At 35.0% G+C, this 26,614-nt stretch overlaps 3 protein-coding genes across 4 annotated transcripts; 1 reads left to right on the top strand and 2 right to left on the bottom strand.

The window, feature by feature from the left end:
• Positions 1 to 1,184: 1,184 nt before the first annotated feature.
• LOC121254662 lies at positions 1,185 to 2,882 on the bottom strand. The gene is made up of 2 exons (XM_041154784.1): positions 2,657 to 2,882; positions 1,185 to 2,550 (listed from the first exon to the last, which is right to left on the bottom strand). The coding sequence occupies exons 1-2, from the start codon at positions 2,662 to 2,664 to the stop codon at positions 1,410 to 1,412; spliced, it is 1,149 nt and encodes a 382-aa protein (XP_041010718.1). The 5' UTR covers positions 2,665 to 2,882; the 3' UTR covers positions 1,185 to 1,409.
• Positions 2,883 to 5,800: 2,918 nt separating this feature from the next.
• Positions 5,801 to 8,051, top strand: LOC121254661. 2 transcript variants are annotated; one of them, XM_041154781.1, is made up of 2 exons: positions 5,801 to 7,041; positions 7,778 to 8,051. In XM_041154781.1, exon 1 carries the CDS (start codon positions 6,011 to 6,013, stop codon positions 7,028 to 7,030), a length of 1,020 nt encoding a protein of 339 aa, XP_041010715.1. In that variant the 5' UTR covers positions 5,801 to 6,010; the 3' UTR covers positions 7,031 to 7,041; positions 7,778 to 8,051. The 2 variants fall into 2 exon arrangements, with proteins under 2 accessions (XP_041010715.1, XP_041010716.1); XM_041154782.1 differs by having other exon boundaries at positions 5,803 to 7,041; positions 7,782 to 8,051.
• Positions 8,052 to 14,446: 6,395 nt separating this feature from the next.
• On the bottom strand, positions 14,447 to 21,606 carry LOC121254660 (probable protein S-acyltransferase 22). Its single transcript, XM_041154780.1, has 9 exons — positions 20,907 to 21,606; positions 20,687 to 20,800; positions 18,878 to 19,279; positions 18,492 to 18,560; positions 18,330 to 18,401; positions 17,564 to 17,692; positions 17,281 to 17,361; positions 16,841 to 17,029; positions 14,447 to 15,660 (listed from the first exon to the last, which is right to left on the bottom strand). The coding sequence occupies exons 1-9, from the start codon at positions 20,946 to 20,948 to the stop codon at positions 14,884 to 14,886; spliced, it is 1,875 nt and encodes a 624-aa protein (XP_041010714.1). The 5' UTR covers positions 20,949 to 21,606; the 3' UTR covers positions 14,447 to 14,883.
• Positions 21,607 to 26,614: the final 5,008 nt, after the last annotated feature.

Raw genomic sequence — 26,614 nt, 5'->3', positions numbered from 1 at the left:
TTTCTACAAACCTTTAATATTCTACAAATCAAGCGGACTAATTATTATTAGCATGTAATGGGAGGAGTTTTTTTAGTTCCTTTTTGTGATACACTTGTTGAAATCTTAGTTCTTTATTTATTAGGATGATATTGTATCATTAATTAATTTCATAGATGCATATTATAACTATGACTCACAACAGACTTGGCGTGCTTTGCTTGTTACGAGCAACTCGGGGTGACTAATGCCGGTTTGTTCTTCAACTATCATTTTGGGACCTTCAGTGCCCATTGAAAAAAAAGAACAGAAATATATTTCAATCGTGTAAGATGCATTTCAAATTTATTCCTTAAAAGGATTACAAGCCAATTTTTTTTTTATAGGTAAATAACATTTTAATTATTGATCATAAGAATAGACAGAAGTCCAAGCACACGGTCATATACAAAAGCAACGCTTAAGAGTGGTGTTCTAGTTATACAAGAAATTCAGGAATGCTCGTGCCATTAAAATCAATTACAATCGATCAATGGAACAAAGAATTAAAAATGAAAGTTCTAATAAATTCATCCATAGACCGCTCACGATTTATGAAACTTCTCTGATTCCTCTCACTAGTATCATCAAAAGAGCATTAATGAGCCATGGAAACTAGAACACAACACAATTGAAGCAGCAGAATGATCTAGTTATGTTGTCGGTAGATGACTGCAATGACTATTGTTCACAGCTTCAGACACGAGAACACAAATGTAGTAGCACACTCAAGATCTTGGACTGAAGCAGGACAACTAATATACCATTTTTTTTTTCTTCTAGGCAGCCGAAATACCATATTACTATTTAACTATATATGTTATGTGCATTACTCTTGACTATTCATGATTAGAATTATTCTATTATCAAGTTAGTGTGTAGAGCACATCATCCACGTCGCTTAAATGGTAAGATTTAATTTGTAAGATTTAAATTTTAAAATTTATCTTCTAAATCAAAACAGAGAGACAGCTTAAAATGACTTTAAAGATTACACTGTATGATGTATAATGACAGAAATATATGCATTATACATTATAAAAGCAATAATGATTGTAATTTCCAGAAATTTTCTAACATAATATAGCTCCAACAATGTAGCAATACAGAGTCTTTGATACCTTCGTTCAATCCCCATGCATTGTGATCAGCAGGATGCAACTTTATGTACTCAAAAGTCAAATATCCATCCAAGAATCAGGAGGCATTTGTGGCTACCACCTGCTACAAATTTGCTTGTGAAGATACACTCTCATGCCATTACACTGATCCTCATTAACGGTGCTTAAATGCATGGCATCAATATCATAATTATCTCTATGTGCTCCAATTTTCATGACATTCAAACTAAAACTCTTACTGATATATCATATATTTACAAGGTAATATCATTAAATGCCCACCCTTTCAGCAGAAGTAGCCATTGTTTCTGTTATGTCAGCTTCTACATTGGAAGATATACAACTGAAGTAGAAAACCGCACTCATTATAGAATCAATTAGCAACACAAATGAATACATTACCACCAAAAGAGGCCCTTCCCAAATCCTTGAAGACCCATCTCCATAGCTAAGTGTCTTCACTCTATGCTCAAACAACCCCTCAATAAAAGCCATCCCAATAGTGGATCCGAGAAATATCAAAAGACCCACTTGAGTCTGACCCTTAATCAACACACTGGACCGCAGCATTGCATGATGTCCTGAAACATCCTCCAACACTGAAATCACAATAGCAATGTTGCAAATAATGATTGCATTGGCAAAGATGACCGAGAAAACAAGCCCTGCCATTACTGCAGCGTAGACAATCATACCCGGAGACAACCCAATTACAGCAAATGCATTGCACACGGCAACAAGTAGAACACAAAACAATGTGACACAGCCAACAACCAAAATGCAGACCCACAAATAGGTCGAAACTAGACGCCTCCAAATCTTGGCAATGATCACGTAAAATTTAGACACAGAGAACTTCTTCCTGGAATAACTACAATCTACCGAATAAACCACTGCAGCTTTTGATAACAAAGACATCGTGATGTACAAGGGGAAGCACATTGCTGATGAAACAACCATCTCTGCGAAACGCTGGCATGACTGTTTCACAAGAGGCGTGAGAGGCAGTCCACTGGACTTGGCCACCAACAAAAGCTCAATAATCAGTCTCCTCACAATCGAATGATTTGCTAACACGTTGGGTAGAAAAACGGCAGCTACGGGGCAGATGAGCAATGCAGTAATCATCATAAACCCCGACAGATTGTAGCGGAGAATCTTAACTGATTCTCTTAAGATCTCCAAGGCATTCATTGAACGGAACTGGGAATTAGGCACAGTGACGTTATCAGAGGAATCCAACTCCAATTTTCGCAAATGGGTCTTTTCGGATCCGTCTTTTTTCAAATGATCCAATCTATTTCTAGGTGGTGTACCATAAGCAACTTCCATTTTCATCAATTTCTTCTTTACAAACTCAACAACTTCCAGAAACACAAAGGGCTTGAGAGAGCTAGAGCTGGCTCTGTAACTGAAAATCAAGGATGCAGGAAAAGTACATACAATGCGAATAAGATCTGAGAAGGCAAAACCAGTGAAAGAAAGTGAGTGTCACGCAATTGATAACGATAGAATACCTGAACATGTGGGTTCGCAGTGATGATCATGGAGAGTAGTTCACATGGGAGGAAGCCATGGACGGGGGCACTGAATGCGCTAAAGGGTGTTAAGGAGGGGTCTCGTGGTGGAAAATGGGTATGATTTGCGTGACTGTGTGAGGAGTCGAGAGTAGAGGCGTGTGGTGTGGCTTTGGGTTCTGACAGCCGACAGGAGATGTCGATAAGTAGTTTTGGTGGGCTCAAATCACGTGCATGCAATTGTAAAATAAGATTACGTTTGGATATTGAAGTTAGTTGAGTTGAGTTGAGTTGAGATGATAAAATATTATTATAATATTATTTTTTAATATTATTATTATTTTAAATTTTAAAAAAGTTGAATTATTTTTAAAATTTAAAAAATTTATAATGATGAGTTGAAATGAATTATAATTCTAAACGAAGCAAAATTGTCATTTTTTAAAGAAAGATGATACCTTCCAACCGGTTTACAATTAAGGCAATAAAATAATTTTATAATTTTATCGATTTATAATTGATAAAATTTAAATCGATAAAATTGTTTTTTTATAACTTTTTTAAAATAACTTTTTAACATTCATAAACATTACGAAAAAATTTTAAAAAAATATACAATTTTATTAATAGTGTTAATCATTAAGTAAAAAAATAAATAAAAATAAACGAAATACTCGGATGATAATTTTGAATAGTAATATTGAAGGGGCTAGTAGCATTTTTCTTTTACAAAATTATAAAATATTTTTTACATAATTTTTTTATTAGTATTTCAAATTTTTTAATATCTAAGTTGTGAACTAGTTGTCAACCAGTGGTAAGGCTATCATTTTTCTTTTATAAATAAGAGAAGTCGAGCAAAAGATTTTTTACAAAAATAAATCTATAAATAGAAATAATTTTATATAATATGATAAATTTATTTTATAATAAAAATAGTTTTACAGTCTAACAGTCTAACGTATCATATCGAAACATATCAGTTTATAGATTTATTTTAGTGAAATATTTTTGTACCTAAAACATTTCTTTTTAACAATAATGTACATATAATAAGAATTTACCACTCAATTATAAATAAGGAAAAATTTATTATCCTACTTTTTATCATAATCTTCTCAACATCACTTAATGTGACGTTAAATGATAGGCTCACAAGTGAAATATAATAAATAACTTTCAATCATTTAATATCATATCATGGGATGATGAGAAGATGATGGTAAAAATAATGATCAGTAGTATTATTCTCATATCCAATCACTTCACTTGAAAAAAATATGAATAAAATTGTTAGTGTTGGAATGGTGGCTTGATTTCTTGTTGAAAACATCATTCTAGAGACTTGACTTGACTATGGCTCGACCCTAGCTCGACCTTGGCTCAAGCTAATTAACTTTGGCTCGACACTTTGCTCGACATTCTGCTCAAGCAAACCCTAGACAAATTATTCGATCGACATCCACACGAGCAAACCCTAGGCATAGTGTTCACTCGACACTTGCTTGACAATCAACTTGAGCAAATGCCAGACAGATTGTTCACTTAACACTTCGACACGACACTCAAACGAATGTTCATAAATAAGAATTTCCATGTCGTACAATATAAATACATATTATTTTTCATTGTATTGGAATTTTGAGTAGCCAGAATAAAGAGAGAAAGAGATATTCTTTTGTGAGATTTCTAAGAGTTCATTGAGTGTATTGGGGCTCTAGGATTGAAGATTTTGTAATTAATCTCTTGTACTCTATCTTTATTGATGATAAATTCATTGAAACGGACCCCGCCAACAGATGCAGGCTCATATTGAGTCAAATCACTTTAATGTTGATGTTATGTGTGAGATTATTGATTTTTTTATTTGTTTTTACTATTTCACTTTAACTTAACTGCTTATAACCAGTTAATCTCAACAGTAAGAATTATTTCCTGTGTATCATTATTTTTTTAAAATAAATGATTTGATCTGGTGATTTAATATCGAGATATTTCTTTTGCCATGAAGGGGGAAATAGCGTCAAACTATAAGACCATTGATTATTGTGCTGACTTTGGATCCGATACCGCCACACTATCAAAGGTGGCTTATTGGCATATGCTGAGTTCTTTTATTTATCTACTGTTGGAAGACATATTTCATATGCCACGACAATATTTGATTTACAATAAAATCACTTTGAAAATTATGTACCTCTATCAATCTCCTATTAAAAAATTAAGGGGAGGCAAAAAAACAAAAATGCTTAGTAGATCAATGATTTGCAAATTACAATTTAATTTAAGCACGTAAAAGTTAGGACTTGTTTGAGAAGTGAGATGATGTCATCTCATTTTATAATTTTTCATAATTTTTACCTCAAACATCAGATAAATATAAATATTTTTTAATTTTAGATTTTTAATTTTTTTATCTAATCATTACCTAATTATTACAACTTTCTTAAACTTCCAAATGAAATATAAAAAATAATATAATTTTCTTCAGATTTTAAAACAAAAATTATATTAAAAAAATTTTTTAATTTTATAATATTTTTATTTAACTTTTTCTTTCTTATTTTTCAAAATCCAATATAACATATTAACTTAAACTATTTAACTATTATTCACAAATAACTTAATTTATCGATATCTTAAGCTATGATACTTTTAACTCATATAACCATGATGAGAAAATTAAAAGAAATATAATATGTTATTCTATTATAATATGGGACCATTGGTCCACTACGCATATTAATCAAAGCCATTTTCTATGGCACGTGAACATAATCAAACGAGCACATTCTAATTTTGTTGCGTTGTGTTTAAGCCCATATTTGGGAACATAGTTATTCTTATATCTTTTAGATTATTTTATTATTAATAATAAATAATTTACTATTATTTATATAAGAAAACTTTGATATAGAGATGGAAGATTATTCTTAGATTTCGAAATCAAGCCTTGTCTAAAAAATTTTAGTTATTATTTATAAATTATTCACTATTGATAAATACTACCATATAATTCTATATTCAATAGAAATATTCATACAACGGAGCCCGGTTGCGTGATGGGAACGAGGTTGTCTTTGTCTTTGACTTTGTCTTTGCTTGTGGGTCTTCTTTTTCTTTTCTTTTTATTTAATCCAAGAGACAGACCATTTCCACCTTCACAACTTAACAAGCTGATCACTGAAATCAATCCAATCTACCTTTCTCGAGAAGAAAGATAACAAACGACAAACGAATCTCGCCGCCACCGACTCGTCTGTCTGCTTCTTCTTCCTCCTCCATCATCACGCTTTTTCATTCATCTCCAAGCTCGCTAACTTTTTACACTGGGACAATCAATTCGATTCCGGCATGGCAACCCCAGCACCGCGTCTGGGCATCTGCACGGTTCTCTCTGAATCGAAGCGCATCCTCAATGCACACGCTCGTCACTTCCTCGCCCTCTCAGTCCTCTTTCTCCTCCCTCTCTCCTTCTCCCTCGTCGTCTACCCGACGCTTATACAACTCCTTACCGATCCCACGCCTAACAACTCGCAAGTCCTCCTTAGATCTCTCCCTTTTAATTTCCATGACCATCATCATCAACAGCAACCACCCATCTCCTCCAACTCCCCTATCCTCTCGCTCCTCTACTCCCTCTTCATCTTAGCCTTCTCTCTCTTCGCCTTCGGCTCCATCACCTTCAGCGTCTTCCACGGCTTCTATGGCCGACCCGTCAAGCTTGTCTCCGCCATCAAATCAATTTTCACTTCTTTCTTGCCCCTCTTGGTGACTGTCATCATTTCCCAGGTCGTTGTTTCTCTGCTTGCCATTGCTTTTGGGCTTTTCTTGTTCTTCGTAACGAGAGTGATCGAGCTGTTTGGGATTGAGGTCGAGTATTCTTCACCTTATTTTGTAACGTTTTACGGGGTTGTGTTGCTTCTCTTGGCTATGGTATTTGTATATTTGCAAGTGAATTGGACCCTCGCATGTGTGGTTGTGGTGGTGGAATCTAGCTGGGGTTTCGAGCCGCTGAGGCGGAGTGCGAGTTTGATCAAGGGTATGAGAGGGGTAGCGCTGTCGTTGTTGTTGTTTTTTGGGACTTTTGCGGGGATTGTGATTTGGACGGGTGCGGTTTCGGCGGTGGGATCGGATGGGGCAAGTGAAGGGTGGAGAAGTTGGGGGTTTGTTGTGCAAATTGTGGTGACCTCCACTTTGCTTATGCTACTTCTGCTTTACAATGCCGCAGCGAACACGGTGTTGTATATGTATTGCAAGGCAATTCATGGGGAGCTAGCCATCGAGATTGCTGAGGAGTTTGCTAGGGAGTATGTTAGCTTGCCCTTTGATGATGGGAAGGTCCCTCGTGTAGTTTCAGTTGTGATAAGTTGATTTAGGATGAGGTTAGTGACCTCTATAATTGATGCTCCAAACCTTTATTTCAATTACTTTTTCTCTTTTGGGCTGTCTTTTCCTTGCTACATTCATTTCTGGTTTGTAGTATGTGAAGCTTTCCATATGAATGAATGAATACCCTTAGATGAGATCTCAATTCTGAATTTGGTCTTATTTGTTGTTTTTGATCGACAACAGTGCGGTTCTTTTTTGTTACGCATTATAGTTTGTTTTCATTCTCATGTTCCTGATAAAAGTGGGATTTGTATTGGGTCTTATTGTGCTCGCATTATCATTCATGATACTTATTTAAAGCAAGATCAGGTATGATATTGAATGACTTTGTTCCAATTCAGTGTAGCAAGTAAACTTTTTTTTAGTCAGTGTGGTAATAATTGCGATGTCGCAGTGTCATTAAGCACTCATCCATGTAGCCGCAGTATTAAATTTACTGATTACATCCTTCTAAAGAGTAAAGACCTTGGGATCCTCTGAAAAGAAGGCATTGATTGACTCACGTGTGCTTTGATGTTCTTTTGAATTTTGTAATCCTGTATTAGCCTATATTATAAATGGGTGAGGGGAACTAGCTCAAGCGTTCACTTAAACTACTTGATGAAATAATGTGACAGAACTGACAACCCAAGATAAAAGGCCTCCTGAATTGCACTGAAATAAATGGCCCTGCTTTAGCAATATTATCCTAACATTTCTGAATGTTTATTATTCATGTTAATTGTTAAGGAAGAAATCAAGGCCAGTCACGTTTCTGCAATACCAAAGGAAGCTGCTAACAGCACCAATGCAAGCAGCAACTCAGTCACAGCAGAGGACAGCCACGCACAGCAGAGGAGCAAAGATTCTTCTAGAAATCAGAAACCATTTCTGGTAGGACAGGTGTCAATTGATCCTAAAGTAGTGGAAATTTGTTAGTTGTAGAATTGTCTATGTAAAGACTGTAAAGCCACGGCAGAATGGTATGAAAAAAAAATGAATGCAAATGAATTTTTCTCGAGTATTCTGTCAAGCATTTGGTATGCATACGGAGCAGTTATCTCATTATGGTATCTAGAGCCTTGTGAGACTCGCGTCCATTTTTTTCCCTTTCTGTTCAGTCACAGAGCCGAATTCTCCATCTCCACTATCATTACTACACAGAATGGCATCTATTGTTATTGCTTTATCACAATAACACTCTAAACTACACAGAATGGCGTCTGGTGATTCATCTCCAGTCTCCACTACACAGAATCCTCCATTTCTCGTTACTTCTACTACTCTAAACTCGGCAAGTCATTTTATCACAATAAAACTCACCATTGACTCTTTTATGGAAAGCACAGGTGGTGCCCTTTCTCAAGGGACGCCAACTATTTGGTCATGTGGATGGCTCCTCTTCCATGCCTCCCCCCATGCTTGATGATCACCCAAAAATCCCAAATACACTCGGTGGTTATTGCTTGACCAACTCCTCTGGTCTGCAATTAATTTTTCACTATCTGATCAAGTTCTTGCTCAAGTTCTTGAATGCACCACTGCACAAGAGGCTTGGAACACTCTGCAAACCTTGTTTGCCTCCCAGTTCTCTGCCCATGTAATGCCAACTCACTATCAGCTAGCTACCCTAAAAAAAGGTTCCGAGTCGATTACAGATTATTTTCATAGAGATAAAACCCGTGCTGCCTCATTAGGTGCCACAGGCCAGCCTCTCTCTCCATCGAAATTTGCAGTGTATTTACTTGCTGGGCTTGGGACTGATTATGACCCCCTAGTAACCTCTCTTACAATTCGGGCTGATCCTCTTTCTTCTCAACAAATATATAGTTTTCTTTTCACCCATGAGTCGCGTCTTGCCCATCAAACCCAGTCACTTCTCAGCGGTCATTCTCTAGCCGCTCACAATACTACTGTTAAATCACCTCCTGCCTTTGTTCCATCTCATCAGAGAAGAGGAACTCAGATTTCTCGTGGTTGAGGTGGAGGAGGTAGGCATAATCCTTTCTTCTTCTCCCCTTGACCAGATAATAGGCCTATGTGTCAAGTTTGGAATAAGCCAGGGCACATTGCCCTCTCATGTTATCATCGATTTAATCACAGTTATCAAACTGCTCCTCCCCCCTCACTCTCAACCAATATCACCACTATACCTCCAACCCCACATCATACAAATTCCTGGTTTTCTGATACTGCTGCAACCAACCATTTCACACATGATTTCAACAACCTTAATTTGGATTATTCATCATACCAGGGCTCGGATCAAGTGAGCATCGGAGATGCCTCTACTATGCCTATTCAACACATGGGTTTTGCACATCTTCACACCTCCTCTTGACAACTTTCTTCTTTCTCAACTTATTCATATTCTCTCAATTACAAAAAATTTGTTATCAGTTCGTAGTTTTGTTATGATAATTCTATCTATTTTAAGTTTCACTCTAATTGTTTTCTTATGAAGGATTTGCAAACTCAAAAGGTTCTACTTTAGGGCACCGTTAAAAATGATTTGTATGTCTTACCTGCAGATGCCACGACCTCATCATCAATTTCGGCTTCTCCCCAAGCACATATTGGTGAATGAACTTCCTCCTTCCAGTGGCATCTCCGGCTTGGACATCCATCCCCAAGAACTACTGCCTTTATAATTCATCACTTTAATCTTCCCATCAATTCACACACATTTGTTTCCCATTGCTCAGCTTGATATCAAGGCAAAACACATGCAGTTCCTCGCTCTCCATCACCTTCTTGGCCCACACATCCATTTGAGTTACTGTTTCTAGATGTTTGGGGTCTAGCTCCACTGTTATCATGCAATGGTTGTAGGTTTTTCTATTGTTGATGATTACTCTAAGTACATTTGGATTTTCCCAATTCAGTCAAAATCATATGTTTCCTCAATTTTTATTGCCTTTTTACAATATGCCAGTAATTATTTTTCTTCTAATATAATGGCTATTCAATTTGATTAGGGCGGTGAATTTAGACTCTTTAAAAAAATTCTTCAATCCTTTGACATTGTTCATCGTCTTACATGCCCTTATTTGCATGCTCAAAATGGGATGGTTGAACGTCGTCATAGGCATATAGTTGAAATAAGACTTTATTTTTTAACTCAGGCACAATGCCAAGTCAATACTAGTCTGAGGCATTTCAAACTTCCGTTTTCCTTATAAATAGAATGCCTACCCCAGTTTTAAAAAATAAGTCTCCCTTTCAAATTCTTTTTAAAAAATCTCCAGATTATAATTTTCTTCGGACCTTTGGCACTGCTTACTGGCTAAATTTATGTCCATATAATTGTCATAAGATAGACCTTCAGTCAACACTTTTTATGGGCTACATCCTAGATCATAAGAGATATTGTTGTCTTCATATCCCATCGGGCAGGACCTACATCTCTAGAGATGTAATCTTTAATGAAACTCATTTTCCTTTTACCTCTAAGTCCAATTCATCCTCTCACACTCACCCATTTCCATACCTACACTCCAACCCACTGGCCCCTTTTTACAAACTCATCACATTTGTCCAGCACACATGCAGTTACAATCATCCTCAAATTCGTCTGGCCCACTCCCTCAATTCACTCGGCCCACTTCACCTACAGCCCAATCTATCCCACTATCATCAACTCTACCTTCGGTCTCTCCATCTGATTCACATCCAACGTCTTTCTCACCCTCGAGTTCCTCTCAATCCCTAAATTCCCAAATTCCAGAATTCATGAGTCCTTCCTTTAAGCTTCCTTCGGCGTCGTCTATTACAGCACAAACTCACAACTCTCATCCAATGGTCACACGTGCTAAGGTAAACACTAAATGCCCTCTAACACGCACAGATGGCATTGTCCCTTGGCCTCAACGAAAACCCTCCCTTTCACTCACCATCTCTGCACACACTGATGTTCTAGAAGAGCCCACCTCCTGCACTGAGGCCTTTAAATTTTCTAAATGGCGAGAAGCCATGAAAATGGAGTTTCATGCCCTTTTACACAACCATACGTGGGAATTGGTTCCCCCATCACCCTCCTTCAATGTTTTGGGTCCCAAATGGATACTCAAAACAAAGAGGAAAGTTGATAGCACTTAGAAAGGCGTAAAGCACGTCTTGTGGCGAAAGGCTTTCATCAACAAGCCAGAATCGACTACATTGAGACTTTTTCCCCTATCATTAAACCCACTAACATACGAATTCTTCTCTCCCTTGTTGTTACTTTCAATTTGCCATTGTAACAATTAGACATACAAAATGCCTTTTAATACGGTGATCTGGAGGAAGCAATTTATATGCGGCAACCCCCAAGTTTTGTGCATCCTGACTTTTCCTCTCATGTGTGCAAATTGAAAAAGACCATTTATGGCCTAAAACAGGCTCCTCGAGCATGGTTTTCTAAGCTCAGTACTAAGCTGTTTTCGCTTGATTTTTAGGAGTCACAGTCTGATACTTCTCTTCTTCTTTATCGTAATGCATCTCATATTGTTTTCATTCTTATATATGTTGATGACATTATAGTTACTAGGTCTAGTTTACATTTACTTTATAAGTTCATTTCTGCACTCGGCATGTCCTTTCCCATCACAGACTTAGGCCAATTGTATTACTTTTTAGGAATTGAAATCTGCCGAGATGATAAAGGGTTGTACTTATACCAATCTAAATATATTTTGGATCTTCTTCATCGTACAAATATGCATAATGCCAAACCAACTTCCACTCCTATGTCATCCTCTCTTAAACTCACGGCATTTGAAGGAACTATTTTGAGGACCCTCACTTATATCGTAGTGTGGTTGGCAGCTTGCAATACTTATCCTTCACTCGCCCTGGCATCTCGTTTGCCGTTAATAAAGTGTGTCAATACATGCATAACTCGAAGATACCAAACTGGCAGGTTGTCAAAAGAATTCTTAGGTATCTTAGACTCACCTCTCATTTTGGTCTTCACTTCTCTGAGTCTTCCAAACTCACACTTTTCGCTTTCTCCGATGCTGACTGGTCTGGTTGCCCAGATGATAGAAAATCCACAGGTGGGTTTTGTGTATTTTTTGGGTCACACCTTGTCTCTTGGGGTTCCAAAAAGCAACCAACTATTGCAAGATCATCCACTGAAGTCGAGTATAAGGTTGTTGCCAATATTACTTGTGAAATCTTATGGATTCAATTTCTTTTAATGGAACTTGGAATTTTCTTAACTGATCTACCAATTTTGTGGTGTGACAATTTGGGTACAACTTATTTATTAGTAAATCCAGTTCTACATGATTGTCCAAGCATGTAGAATTAGATTATTATTTTGTAAGGGATCTTGTGGAGGCCAAGACTCTCAATGTTTCATTTGTGTCCAACAGAGATCAACTCGCTGATATACTCACAAAACCATTATTTACGTGGATCCAAAGGTTTTAACAATGGTTTAAGACTTATACTTGCAAGCATTTTTTTTTTCAAAAATAAAATAAAAATCATTGGTAGCCCTTAATTGCTGGAAGTAAATAATGAAGCATTTTTTCACATACAGAATAGAAAAATAAATTAAATTCTCATATGTGGTTTATAGTTTACAAAAATTCCACACAGACAATATTAAATACCGTAAGATCTATTTATTATATTTATCTCTCTCTAAATTAGACCATCGAATTAAATAGAGAATTCGAGTTATCTCTCTATCTTCAGAGACGTGTTAGATTTTCGATCTTTTTAGTATATAATGAAAGGAAGGATGTTGCAGTTTAGAGTAAGCAATGATGTGGACTACTTACTCGAGCTTCACCTCTAGTGTTGGAGAACATGATCCATAACGTCAGCTTTCAACATTAAAAAAAAAAAAAAAAAAAGGTTTGATGTCGGTGTCATCTATGGGCACCTCATCATGATGAATGGCTATTGCATTTTTTTTTCTTCTAAACGATGGCTATTGTATTATCCATTAGATAAGATTTAGATGTGTTGTTGAACTGAGTTTTACCTTTAGTTTTCGAAAATGGACATAAAACCGTTATTTCAGACAACAATAGGCATTGGATATTGGACCTGAGAAGTTGTCACCTATGGTCTCTGACTATTCCATGTCCAGTTTAGATAGTGATTTTGGTGTCTCCAGGCTAAAAATCCAACCGGGTTATGATGCCCTTTTACAACCTGGTTGAAATTTGAAAATAACTATGCTAAGAAACAGCATCAGTTTATTACATCTTGCCACCACAAAGCAGTCTTGTTGAGTTTCCCATTTTCTGGTTGTACTCGTCTGAATACTGATGAATGAGCTGTCTTATGGTCTAATGATATTTTTCGTCCTTGAAACAAAACAGAGTTCTTGAAAGAGAAAAGTTTGATCTATTTTATAAAAGTAAATGTACAAACTTATATGACTTGACGTAATACATCAGATTGTAAAGCATTGCAAGTTCTTTGTAAGCAAGTTAAATATGAATGACTGAATTGTATTACGCACTCGGGTGGTTCGAGTGCATGGCTGACTGAAAAATAAATCATATGATAGTAGAGAAAAATGAGTTCATTTGGAGAATGAGAGAAAATTACCGAGCGTTGGGAAATGCATCGATTTTATGACGAGGGTAAATTACATAGAAATGAGGTCTTTTACTCTGAGAAACCCTACAAAATAAGCTGTCTAGAATGTGTTCTCATCATGCTCATTCAGGCAGGTAAAAAAGAAAACTACTGAAGTCTCCATTCAAAATTGCATGAACGGGGAAAACAAAAACTTTATTAGACTATTAGAAGTGTGAAAATGCTAAAAACAACAATATTATTATTATCCCAGTAATCATCTCCCTGGTGACAAAACAATATTGTTAAAACGATGTAAATGTTTCATCTCATCTCATCATTACAACTTTTTTAAATTCTCACACAATATAATAAACAATTCAACTTTTTCGAATTCCAAAACAATAATAATATTAAAAAATAATATTCTAATAATATTTTATTCAACTTTCAACTAAAAACATCTCATCTCATTTTATCTTAAGTAGAATAGTTGTCTAGTTCTAAGGTTAGTCTTAAACGTTTTAAGAGATTTGCAGGCTTTTCTCCAAGGCCACAACCTCTTTCCGGATCCAGAACCAGCGACCTGGCTTTGATTATGAATAACCGCCGGAGAGCCCCTACTTTTCTACCATACTCTTGGTTTCTAACTTGCTTTTAAAGTTTCTCAGCATTACGCTGCATTCACGATAGGAGAAGTTAGAGATCTGTTTTGCCACAATGTGGTGACTGACAAGATTCTATGCATGTTTTGTATATACATGCATATGAAGTGATTCATCATTCATAACAGATCCAGAGATTATACAGACTCTTTAACATTTAAACAAGCAGACTTTGATTGCAGCCTGCAAAGACTAGCAATTGCAGAAAGCGTGAAACGATCGAGATATATAGCAATGGAAACACGAAATTTTTTAGTCTGTCAAGAGAATTGTTAGTAACAGTAAAAAGTTGAACAAAAGCCATCCAAGAGGAATTGATTTCTAACAAAAACCACACAAGGATGACAAATGGAGTATCGTAAGCAGTATACAGCAAACTCACGATGTTGTCAATCCCTGAAACCCACCAGACAAAGCAATGAAGCTCAAGCAAAATACAAAGCATATTCATCTTGGTAGAACTCAAATTTTAATATTTCTGTACAGCCTCATCGATGTCCTCCCCATGAAGCACCCTGATTCGGAGATCTCAAAGCTCATTACCAATTCACTTTGGCAAAGCAGTCTGTCACTTGGAGCTTGAAACACCTTGGCCAATAAATGAAAGAATGTTGAACTATTCCCCTTCAAGGAATCAAAATGATTGAAACTTCATAAATTCATAATTGGTCAAAGCTTTCTATTGTAAGCCTGGGTAGAAGATGAAGCATTCATTTTAATAACCCTCTCATCATGACCAGAGCTGAAGAGAAGGTTACTCCAGTTTGTTGACCTCTGCACAATTCTGGAAGGAACTCGGTCACTATCTTCCCCACCGGAAGCTTCATAACCATCACTGGTAGACCTTGACAGCGGGATTACCCCCTGAGCAACTGCACCAATGGTAGGCAGACCTGTCAGCCGCCTCGCCTCTTCAGCAACCGATGAAGAACGGAATGGATGAATGTCAGGTGAGTCTAAACTACTCTCAGGAGAAGAAGAAACTATCCCAGCCGAGCTTGACATTGCTCTGCTTGTTTGGAAAGCACTGCGTGCTTCAAGCTGAAGAGGGGCCAGACTAGTTGATGTCTCATTGAAACCTTTCTCGACTGCTTTAACAGAAACTGTTGGCAGGGGCCCAAGCGGTAAGTCAGCTGGGAGGCGCACCCGCTTATTTGCTCGCTTTCTATTACTCTCAGGCCTCGGGACCATTCGACGGCCACTGCTGCCAAAGCTACTTTCGGGTTCTAGTCCGAAAGGGGCATCCCGTCTGAGTACAGGCTGCAAGATTTTGGATTTTTTTCTTGCCTCAGCAGCTGCCTTTGAAACCTCTTCTCCATTTAATCGTGCTAATGTCCACGGACTGATCTTCACAGCCCCAGGGTTTTTTTTCTTCATTGGTTCCTCTCCCACCATCTTTTTCCCGAACGAACTCACAGATACAGTTTCTGGAGGAACAACGTCAAACTGCAAAAAATACAGAAATTATGGCAGCATTGACAAACAGAACCATATGATTTGTGTGACCAGATAATAAACCTCCCAAAAGTCACAAAAGATTGCAAATACTTACGCAGTGTGCCCAAAAGATGAGACAGCTAACAAAGTGCATAATGCATAACCCACAACTAGAAGATTATAAGTGACTTCGGAAATCATATATAACTCAACATTCTGACAATTTTAGCACATTCTAAATTTCTAACAGATAGTGGTTCATTTAAATGCTACAGAAATGTGCATCCTGGCGATACAGATGAAAATACAGTTATTCTTGAAAACTAGATCACAATACGACGGCTGCATGAATTAATTAAATAATAAATATGCATTTGAAGATCTATTCTAGAATATTTTTAGATTTCAAAAAATAAATAAGAAATAAGGTAATTTAAAAAATATACATATATGGTAATGATATACATTCATATATGGTAACGATATACATTCATACTCACCAAATGACATTTAGAGCACAAATAAACAGGCATCAATGTAGCCAAGTATAATGACAAAAACCATCCTTCCACCCCAGCATAATTCCATTACACAAACTTCAACAAAGTCAACAGAGAGTCCACATTCAAGAAAATTTTTTAATTGCCAGGCATGGATCCAACCGTGTCTGAGCTGTATCCATGTCTGATGCATGTTGAACACCAATAATCTAGGGATTTTGGAGTACTTGCTTCATAGATGCATATAAATTATTTAATCCCTGAGGCATACACAAAGAATGTTGATGCATAATTATAGGCAATATACCACCCAAGAAGTTCTAGTATGCTACATTTTAGTTGGTGAGATAAATTGTAAGCAGCCCAGACTGCCTTACTTCCATCGTTCTTGTTCCCGTTAGCGACATTACCAAGGCAATCAGATATGAAAGAAATACAAATATACGCATGAACAGGACAGATTCATCATTTGGGAGATGACAAGCCAATTGCCAGGACAGTGCTGCCAATCTAAGAGGCAGACTCTCCAAGTAACTACCCTTTTATGAGTAAGATTAATTTTATTAATGATTGAAAAGGCACTATCCAAGTATACCAGGGTTGTACATCAGATACACCAAACTAGAAAAGCAAAGAGTTATCTCCAAGGAACTACTATCTCCAAAAAACCGAAGATCAGTCAAAATTACCTGGTCTTCAAGAAATAGGCGTGGGGGTGTGCACCATGCGCCACGGTGGAAAGTTGTAAAGGAGCTTGCACTGCTTAATCCAGTAAGTGAGCTCGCAGGAGACATTTGGGGACTCTGCTGAACTCCAACTCCTTGTTGCTCTTGCTCCTGCTCCCTCAGAGCTATGATGTAATCATATGTAGTGATTCCCTGTCCAATGCAGAAATTAAATTAGCTGATTTAACTTCTGAATTGGTGGGATACTGCCCAAGGGAGTGAGATGACATATGAAAAAAGAGACTGTTTGATTCATGTACAACAATAAAATGCATGACTAAAACAAGTAAATAAGAATAAACGCTAGTCAATAAATGGATTTATCAAGCCCAAATAAAGTAAGATAGGGCTAGTGTTGAAATTGTATATCTCATAATGATGCGTAAGACAGGTTGCAATTGTACCTTCTTTATGAGGAGGATGTGAAAGAAGAAAAGCTGAGCGAGTGGTAATGTAGCAATCATGGCCAACATGGTGCAGACTGCCTACGAAAAGTTAACTTAAGAGTTAATTTGAGAACAGAAACAACCACCGATAGAAACAAGCTATCAATGAATTTTCTTGTCCCAGTTACTCATTTGAGTCCACAAAAATAAAATATCGAGTACCATAAGGCACAAGTGGACAAAAACAGTAATAGAAAGATAAATTGTTAAAAAAGATATAGAAAGTTAGCAGAGCACTCACCACTACAATAACAAAAGGCACCAAAGAGAAACTGCTCCCCAACTTGGCAGAGATATCTGCAGAGAACCGCTTCCTCTCAAGAAAACAGCAGATAAGCACAAGGATTCCAGTCGACCATTGTAAAATAAGCTGCAATCTCAAGCCCAAGGTGGACAAACCATGTATATACCTGTCAATAATCAATTAAAATGAAAATGACTTGAAAATAAAATGCTTACTCTGGGGTGATCTTCAGGTCCTGGCACGAAGCTTGAGGGAATTGTAATAGCAAATTCAGGAAGGGTGAAAGAGATGGCATAAGGTATGGTTCAAGAACACAACGATTGATCCAAAGACTAAATATTTATGGAAGCTAAACAGCTTTGGCAACAAGCACTTCGCCGAGTGAATGGTGAATTCTAGGAACTAAAAGAAATGTTCACTGTTTATTGGTTTTTTAATACAAATGGTAAATTTCTTCCATGAAAGGATGATAAAACCAGATAGGTAATATAGCATGTCAGGATGCTGACATAAAACATTTCATATTACTCACAGCTTTACAATAGTGAGGATGGCCCCTTGATGCCTGGTTTCCTTGATAACTATAGGGTTTTGCCCCTAAAATTTTTTACTCAAAAAAATTAGTGAGGATCAGGGATGCTTGCACAAGGCTAGAAGCGAGGCTAAGAGCATTCTTTGACCTAGATGAGCTACGGAAATAATCTAGAGTGGTTGGTAAAGGTTCAATAGGGTTAAAAGAAAATGCATGGAAGCTCATGCTTACCAAGAGAAGAGAGGTAACCATTAGGGTGAAAAATTGTCGATAGTTCTTTCTGCCTATACAGTTGTTAAGCCACTACAAAAAACAAGATTAAAAATAAGAGGAATTAGGAGAATTATCAAAGAACAAGAGAGAAAAATTTTAACAATTCAAGACTTTTTATACCCTGCAATGATGATCAAAGCGGTCAACACATTTATCACAAACTCGACAGTGCTTACTGTACTTGAAAACCTACATCCAAAAAACAATTTGAATCTCATAAAATTCATCAAGTATCAAAGGAAAAATTCCAACAGTAAATCTTAGAAGCAATTATCAGATGGATACAATCAACTTGTGTTCAATGGCATGTTTACTGTGGATGATAGCAAAACATTTCACTTTTCAAAGCAAGAGATGTACATGGTGGAATCTGTAAACAGCAAGGCCAACTTGCACATGCCATGCCATTGAAATGATAACTATCATTTTTTCATTATGAATTAGCACATAAAATATTTTTGAAGGGAAGTTTTAAGCTTTTTCTCACTTCAAATGCGTCTACTCACCTCTACTTCACACAAACTGCAGTAGAACATGCCTTCTTCACTCATTTGTTGTTCAGAAGACTCCTCACTTGAGCTGCAGCGGTTGCAGATAAAAGCACAGGGAAAGCAAGCCAATGAGAAACAAGACGAATGCTTTGAGGATGCATTCTTCTCAATTTTAGTAATATGCTCTTTTGAAGCAGCATCTTTGTCCACTACATCCTTATCCAGAGGTTTTCCCCCATCTGTTGCAGCATTAGCATCAACTATGGAAGAAGTTGATTCACCACCTAATTTAGAATCCCTTGGTCTTGAATGCTTTTCATGGTCTGGGATATTTAGGTATTTTTTGGACTTAAAAACCCCAGGGTCTGCAGGATCAGCTGCCGCACACCAAATATATAGGCCGAAGACACATGTGATCTAAAAATGAAAGATGTCACTGAAATTTCTTTGAGAGAGCATTGAGTGTCAAATGATCTAAAAGAAAAAAAAATAGTACTGACAACAGCACTTATCTCACTAACTCACATTTAGTCCAACACTCCAACTTGTGGAAAGATTAAACCCTGGATATTTGTACTTGGAAATAGCAAGCATATACAACATGATATCCAACAAATGCACTTTAGAATTCAGCACCACTTGGAGTTACCTAACTTTCTGTTATTGAGAATATTAATGCATTTACTAGCTATTTTTACTTGCCCGGTAAACCACCTATCAGTAGGTATATCTACTACTACTTCAAAACCACTCAAAAGGATAAAATTCAATTGACTCCCCATAATATTTCATGAAAAAAACATACCACCTTAAACAAAAAAAGAAACATGCATAAGATAAAGACACGAGTTCAAAGGATTGCCTTGCTTCCCTAATTATCAGCCAAATTGTACAGTTCTAGGCTATGTCATATTAGATGTCGAGAAATTATTTGTTTGTATCAACAATTTGTGGGGACAGACTGGACCAAATTGCTATAATGACAACTCGTTGGACAGTTTATTGCTGGGCCATGTGGTTGTTTGAAGCTGCAGTGCATCCTATAAGCCAATTACAATTGGAAACCTCTGGCATGTATCTGTGAAATTATGAAAGGTTGTTTTGAGGGCTTAATTATCATATAATCTTACGTTTCCTGAAATAAAAGCTTTTTAGCTCCCATATAGCGTTCACTAGGCATAATGTGATTTATTTTTCAAATTTTACCACTCAAATTACAACAATAACATCTGAAATGTTAATCGGTATTTGAAAGGGGATTTCAGGAAAAAAAAAAAAAAAAACACAGAACAACGAGAATTCTACTTCTAAATGAAATATTAATGCAACAAAAATATCATGAATTGTTAAATATTTGAGCATGCTGACGATTCTACCTAGAAATGCTTGTAAGTGAATACTTTCCGCTGCATTATATAGGTCCTCGCGTCAAGAAGACAATAAGACGTAACAGAAGAAACTCAAAATTATGCTCGAGTTAGAGTTCTATTCCTCTATTTGATCAAATTTGAGATTATGTAATAGCTCCTAAAAGGCACGGTACGAGGGTAAAAGTCGAGCAAGATATTTACTCTGATCAAATAAAAGTCGAGCAAGATACATACTTTAGAGGATGAATGGAGAGATTCGACAAAGATTACATTGGGAACAAAATTAGAAAGGAAAATAAACCGAGCTGGGAGAAAGAATAATCTCCTTTATAAACAAATACATGAGTGAGAAGCTAACAAGCAGATGAATCACAGATCTCATTTTTTTCAACCATCCAAAAGGGTAAAAAAGAAGAACACATTAAAGGCAGTGATATAAATAAAAATGGCTTACAAGAGGAGTGTAGAGACCCATCACAATATACTGCAACAGTTTCTTCCCAACAAAAGGAGCAAAGAACACAAAGAAAGCAAACCCCAATGCCAGAAACACAGCAACAGCTACCACCTTCACAAATATAAAATAAGCACACTGAAATCAAAATTCTGAACGAAAGTGGAAAAACACTCCCACAACTCACAAAGGAAAAAAGTTAAAATTTTTAGATCAAAACCTGGAGAGGGTGGTAGGGAAGTTGCCATCCATGCTTCCTCATTTTACACTCAGCAGGCAGTGGACCAGAAAAATAATGCAAGAAAAAGAAGGACCTGGGTTTCTCCCTTTCTTGTTTGGGTTTTACTTATTTTCTTCCACTTCCCTCATTTTCCAGGAAAGATGAAGATCACTGATTCACTGTGGAAACTAATCAAACGATGGTGGGGGCGGGGGGTGTAATCAGAGATAAAAATGTAGGAGAAAAGGCATCAACAAAGAGAAGCTTGAGCTTAGAGACATAACTGGTATGGGGTAGTAGTGGGTGTGAAGGGGAATGGGACAGTGAGGAAACTTTGTCTGGTTCACTCAATCAGAGCCTCAGGCCATGGGAGGTGAGAAAAAATTCGCTTGGTTTGGGTTTTTGTTGGTTCTTGCAAACTTTTTACTTGGGCATAGATCTGTGGCTGCAAGAGAGAGAGACTCTGGTTTTCTTTTCATGCCTATAATTACACCCTTGCAACTTCCTTTTACTTTTTCCTTGTTTCTAGCGTTACCTTTTTCCATGGGCAAATCATGTGTCACACAGGCCAGTGGAACAGACAGTTGTTTGGTTCTCCTTTTGTCATTGCCATTTGCCAACAACCCTAGCTTTTTCAAACCCTTTGCGCTCTCTCTCACTCTCTCTCTTCTCTCTGTGCATATGCTTGTACTTATCCTTTGTATTAGAGGAGGGGTTACGCTTTACGATTTAAAATATAACCGAACTGTCTTATGTTGAAAGGAATAACACGGTTGGCACTTACCCAATGGAAAGAAAAAAACAGTGAGGAACCATACAAGGCAATTCTAACTATACGAATTACGACCCCTCAGCCATACTGGCATTTCTCCATTTGAGCGCTGTATCTATCATTACCTGAAAAGCTTGCTGTTTAATCTGAAATTCCCTTTGAAAATTTTGGAGAAAAAAATCCTATTTTTAAGTTGTATTTGAAAGATGAAATCATCTCAATTTATCTCAAACTAATTATTGATAAAACTCATTATTTTTTTAATTTTTCATAAAAAGTTAAAACACATCTCAACTCGCTTCATACGTTCAAACATATATTACAACTTATTTACATTCATATGCATCTCAATGAGATTTACAAAATCTATTTACATATTAACTCAGACCATTTGAGATTATCTTAACATCCAAACATAACAGTATTTCTCTCCCACTTGGGGAAGAATGTTGTTCTTTGGAAAATATAGCTGTTCTTTCAATTAAAGGTTGGGGTGGCTGATGCCTGGTCATCGGGCTCAGACTCTTTGCCTATATGTCACCATTATATAGGTTGATATTGGTTTAATTTCTTCCTTTTAATCTCTTTCCATGGATAAAATGCATAGCACTCACTTTTGGGCAAAATCACTCTTTCATCTGGTTGAGAAGGGAAAAAGAAAATGGGTCCTTGGAGACTTGCTTAAAAAGACACCTATCAAGGATCAACCTTTCAGCGAGTCTTCTTCCCTTACTTGCACTTTATGTACTGAAATTAGTGCAGTAAGACAGAGGTAAACATGATTTAGAATATGTATTAGTGGGTACTAACTTGGCATCAAAGCAAAAGACCATGAATTGACTAATTATTTCATAGAAGAAATTTCAAGATACAATGATAATAAAAGTCAAAAAGGTGTTGCCTAGTCCGACTAAAAACCAAAATGATACATCTTTTCTTTTGTTTTTTGTTTTGTTTTGGTCGAAACTCGGTATATAGAGGTCACAATGTCTAACATAATGTTAAAATACGAAGAAATAGCTCATAAACAAAGTTGCCATACACAAAGTTTATCATTTTCCTAAGCTAAAATCCATGGTCATGGTAAGAAATTCCTTTAAGTAAAACTAAAAGAGTAATATTATATACAAATCTTAAATAGACAAATTTTACATAAATCTTTTATAAAAAAAAATAGGTCTCATTAATAATAAAAAAAATTATATTTTTTTAATTAAAATTTACTTTTTTATAAGAATTTATATTAATTTATCTATTTAAAATTTATATAAATGGTTTCTCGAACTCAATAGGCAAACGAGGCTCTCGAGCCATCTGACCTGTTGGCAATGTGGGGAGCCAGCCCCAAACCCTCTTTAACAAATTGCTCAGAGAGAGTGACATAACAAAGATGGTGAGTTGGCTATCCATGGTGTCTGGTGTGTGTAGTGTAGGGACCGTATAGGGTTTCTGAAACCTTGTGAACTTGCATTTTAGCATTTTCTTGTCAGAAAGAAACTGGACTTTAGTGTTTATTTTCCAGCATATATTGCACTTCTCAATAATGAGAAAAATAATCCCATTTCAACCATCATTCAGTTTGATTCTCCTGGAGATCCACAAATTTGGAGATTACAAGAGTGTATGAGAATAGAAATTCAATTAAATATATTTTTAAGAAGAAAATAGTAACACTTGAATAATAAACTTTGTAGCAAAGCTAAATATTTTCTCAATTTCAAGAGCTTGTGTGGTTTTTTTTTTTATTAGGTTCTTTAATAAATTTCTAGATGCAATAAGTAGATTTATCTATTTGTTTTAGTATTAGAGTCTATATTATTCACATATTAAGTAAAATGAGATAAGATAGTTTAGATGAATTGAATAAAATATTGTTAGAATATTATTTTTTAATATTATTATTATTTTGAAATTTGAAAAAATTAAATTGTTTATTATATTTTGTGTTGAAATTTAAGAAAGTTGTAATGATAAAATTAGATGAAATGAAACAGTTTTTGTATCTAAACGGGCCTAAATAAAGTCTCATTTGGATTGAAAAATCACTTCATCTCATCATTATAACATTTTCAAATCTTCATACAAAATATAATAAAAAATTTAATTTTTTCAAATCTCAATTTAACTTTTTTAAATTTTAAAACAACAATAATAATAATAATTAATATTTTAATAATATTTTATTTAATTTTTAACTTTTATTTAAAATTATTCCATCTCATCTCATTATCTGAATAAGGCTTAATGTTATTGAGTGTCTACTCTATATTTTTCAAATTATAAAATATTATGAATTAAAAAAAAAACTTTAACTAAATTTATAATAACATCATATTTTACTTTATCTAACTTATAAAATGATAGATTAGAAGAAGAAAAAAAACTTATAAAATGATAAAATGAAATTAAAAAATAAATAAATATAAAATGATATAATTGAGACAGTACTTAAATTAGTTTTTTTTTTTTTTTTTTTTGTAATGTAGGTCTGACAAGGTAGTTGAACTGCATTTATTAATATTTTGGACCTCTCTCCGTGTCGTTTCTTCACAGTAATTAATGGATTCAAATGCTGCTGCTGCTATTATATCACGCATTCCAACCCCACCTATTTTCTTATTACGTTGACCCTATATCTTCGTACAACCGTCGATTTCCACAGGACGGTACTGTTGTTCGGTTTCATGATCGAATCTGACGGTCATAACCAACGCACATTCTGTTGTACAACTTTATATTTTTTCTGTTCTGTACGAAAAAAGTTTTACTATATATAATCAAGTTTACGTATCAATCTACGTATTATTAAATAGATGTATATATTAGTACACAGAATCACTTATAATTAAATTTTTCTTATTTTTATATTCGTGGATATCTGGATCAGTTTGCACATATCTCGATTAATTTCATAAGAATCTGAAGTTAACGATCATGTAAACCTCCAATGATCCTAATGAAACTCGAACTAGTGATTATTAGATAACAAACTTAAGGACGGACCAGCTGACTACCCCTTAGGATTAGTCGGATCAAGATAACCTATAATTTTTTTTATTAAAATATATTTCAAAATAAACAAGAATAAACTGTAAACTCTAATATATTAAATATTGAAGGTTATAATATTTATAAATAGAAAAATTTTATACATCAGTTAATATTCATTATCTCACACTTTATATTTTATAAAAAATAATCTCACGTCTTATGAAAACGCCCTCACACCTTATAAAAAATTTATAAGTATGAGATGTGAAAGTAAAAAGTATTTTATGCATAGAATTCCTCTTCATTGATAATATTTGATATAGAGAAATTCATATACTTCATTTATCTTTATTCAAATTGTAAAAAATATTTAATTTAAAAATATTTTAAAAAAGTCAATCATATCCCTAAATAATTTTGAATCAAATGACGGAGTTTCAATTAAGGTTTTAATAACTATTGACAGATCGACTATATATGATGAAAATCTTAAATTAAACTGATTAAAAGCATTGTAACAAATTTCATACTGATGGAAATGAAAGAAATATATATTCTCAACTGTTTTGAGAATTATCAAGATTGATAAATATTTCACCTTCAACTATTAAATAACATATTCGTTCAACTACAATTAAAATAAGAAGATATAAAAAAAATCTATAAAGATAAACACATCTAATGAGATTTATAATATTTATTAGATATTTAATATTAAAAGATGCTAAATAGACCAAATGGAATGACCGAAGAAATGCACCGTCCTTTAAGCTTAGTTTAGATTGAAAAATGCTTTCAATCCAATTCATCTCATTATTAAACAAATTTTAATATTATTCGCGTGTAGATTAAGTAAAAAATACAAAATTTTTAATATTTATTATTATTCGTGTGAATTTTCACCCCATATATTATATATATATATATATATATATATATATTTGATTTCTAGTGTGAAGACTTGCAACTTAAGTACACGCAGCAAAACGTGTCAAGTAGAAGATGGTTTTCTCTACAAGAAAATCAATCTCTTCATAAAAAATTGAAATGTTATAAGTCTAGATCGTTTAATAAGAAAAATAAATTTTTCTCAAGATATTACTTACAGTTCATATAAGTTTTTATTTATTTATTTAATATCAAAATATCATCCACGATCCCTAATAAACAGTTGCAGTATTGGGTAGATCCTAAGTGTCGATAATGCAAAACTTTTTTGTGGTTTTAAATCTTAAAAAAGTCCATAAAATCTCAGAATGTAATGACTTACATTAGTATATAATTATATAATTTTAAGGCCTGATTTGGTTATACAAAATCAAATTATTTCATATCATCTCATATTATATAATTATTATAACTTTTTCAAACTCCCACACAAAATATAATAAACAATTCAAAATTTTTAAATTTCAAATAAAAATTATATTCTAACAATATTTTATTCAACTTTCAACAAAACATCTCATCTCATCTCATCTTATATGAATTGTAAAAGTTGAATTGTTTATTATATTTTATGTAAAAATTTAAGAAAATTATAATAATGAGATTGAATGGTTTTGTGTATCCAAACTGTGCATAGGAGAAGTGTTAGCCCACAAAATAGAACTAAGAATACGTTAAAGATAAAGTAACAGTCAAACGTGCATGTCGTTGCTTACAAAATTGTTTTTTTTTTTAAATAAAAAATATTAATCAATTAAATAGAGGAGGAACATTATGATTGCATGTAGGAACACAAGAGAAGAAAACAGAATTAATAATAATAATAATAATAATAAAAGAAAAGAGGATGGGTGAGTCTCCTAGAGAGATGAGGGGGATCAAATTAATAAAATGAGGAATTGTTTAATTCGCATAAGGTTTGAACTTTGAACAAAACGTGATTTTTGTTGTTATGTAATTTGGACAGACTTGTGTTGTATTTGTATATAGGTCAGAG

Source organism: Juglans microcarpa x Juglans regia, chromosome 3D (assembly GCF_004785595.1).
Source record: "Juglans microcarpa x Juglans regia isolate MS1-56 chromosome 3D, Jm3101_v1.0, whole genome shotgun sequence".
NCBI lineage: Eukaryota > Viridiplantae > Streptophyta > Magnoliopsida > Fagales > Juglandaceae > Juglans > Juglans microcarpa x Juglans regia.
This window is presented reverse-complemented; position numbering and strand designations above follow the sequence as displayed.

Excerpts from the sequence above, each read along its gene's own strand:
- LOC121254661 (XM_041154781.1), top strand. The coding sequence starts at position 6,011 with ATGGCAACCCCAGCACCGCGTCTGGGCATCTGCACGGTTCTCTCTGAA.
- LOC121254660 (XM_041154780.1), bottom strand. The coding sequence starts at position 20,948 with ATGAGGAAGCATGGATGGCAACTTCCCTACCACCCTCTCCAG. Across the intron at positions 18,402-18,491 it reads GCTTTGATCATCATTGCAGG|TGGCTTAACAACTGTATAGG; the intron begins GTATAAAAAGTC and ends TGTTTTTTGTAG. Across the intron at positions 17,030-17,280 it reads ACATCCTCCTCATAAAGAAG|GGAATCACTACATATGATTA; the intron begins GTACAATTGCAA and ends TGCATTGGACAG.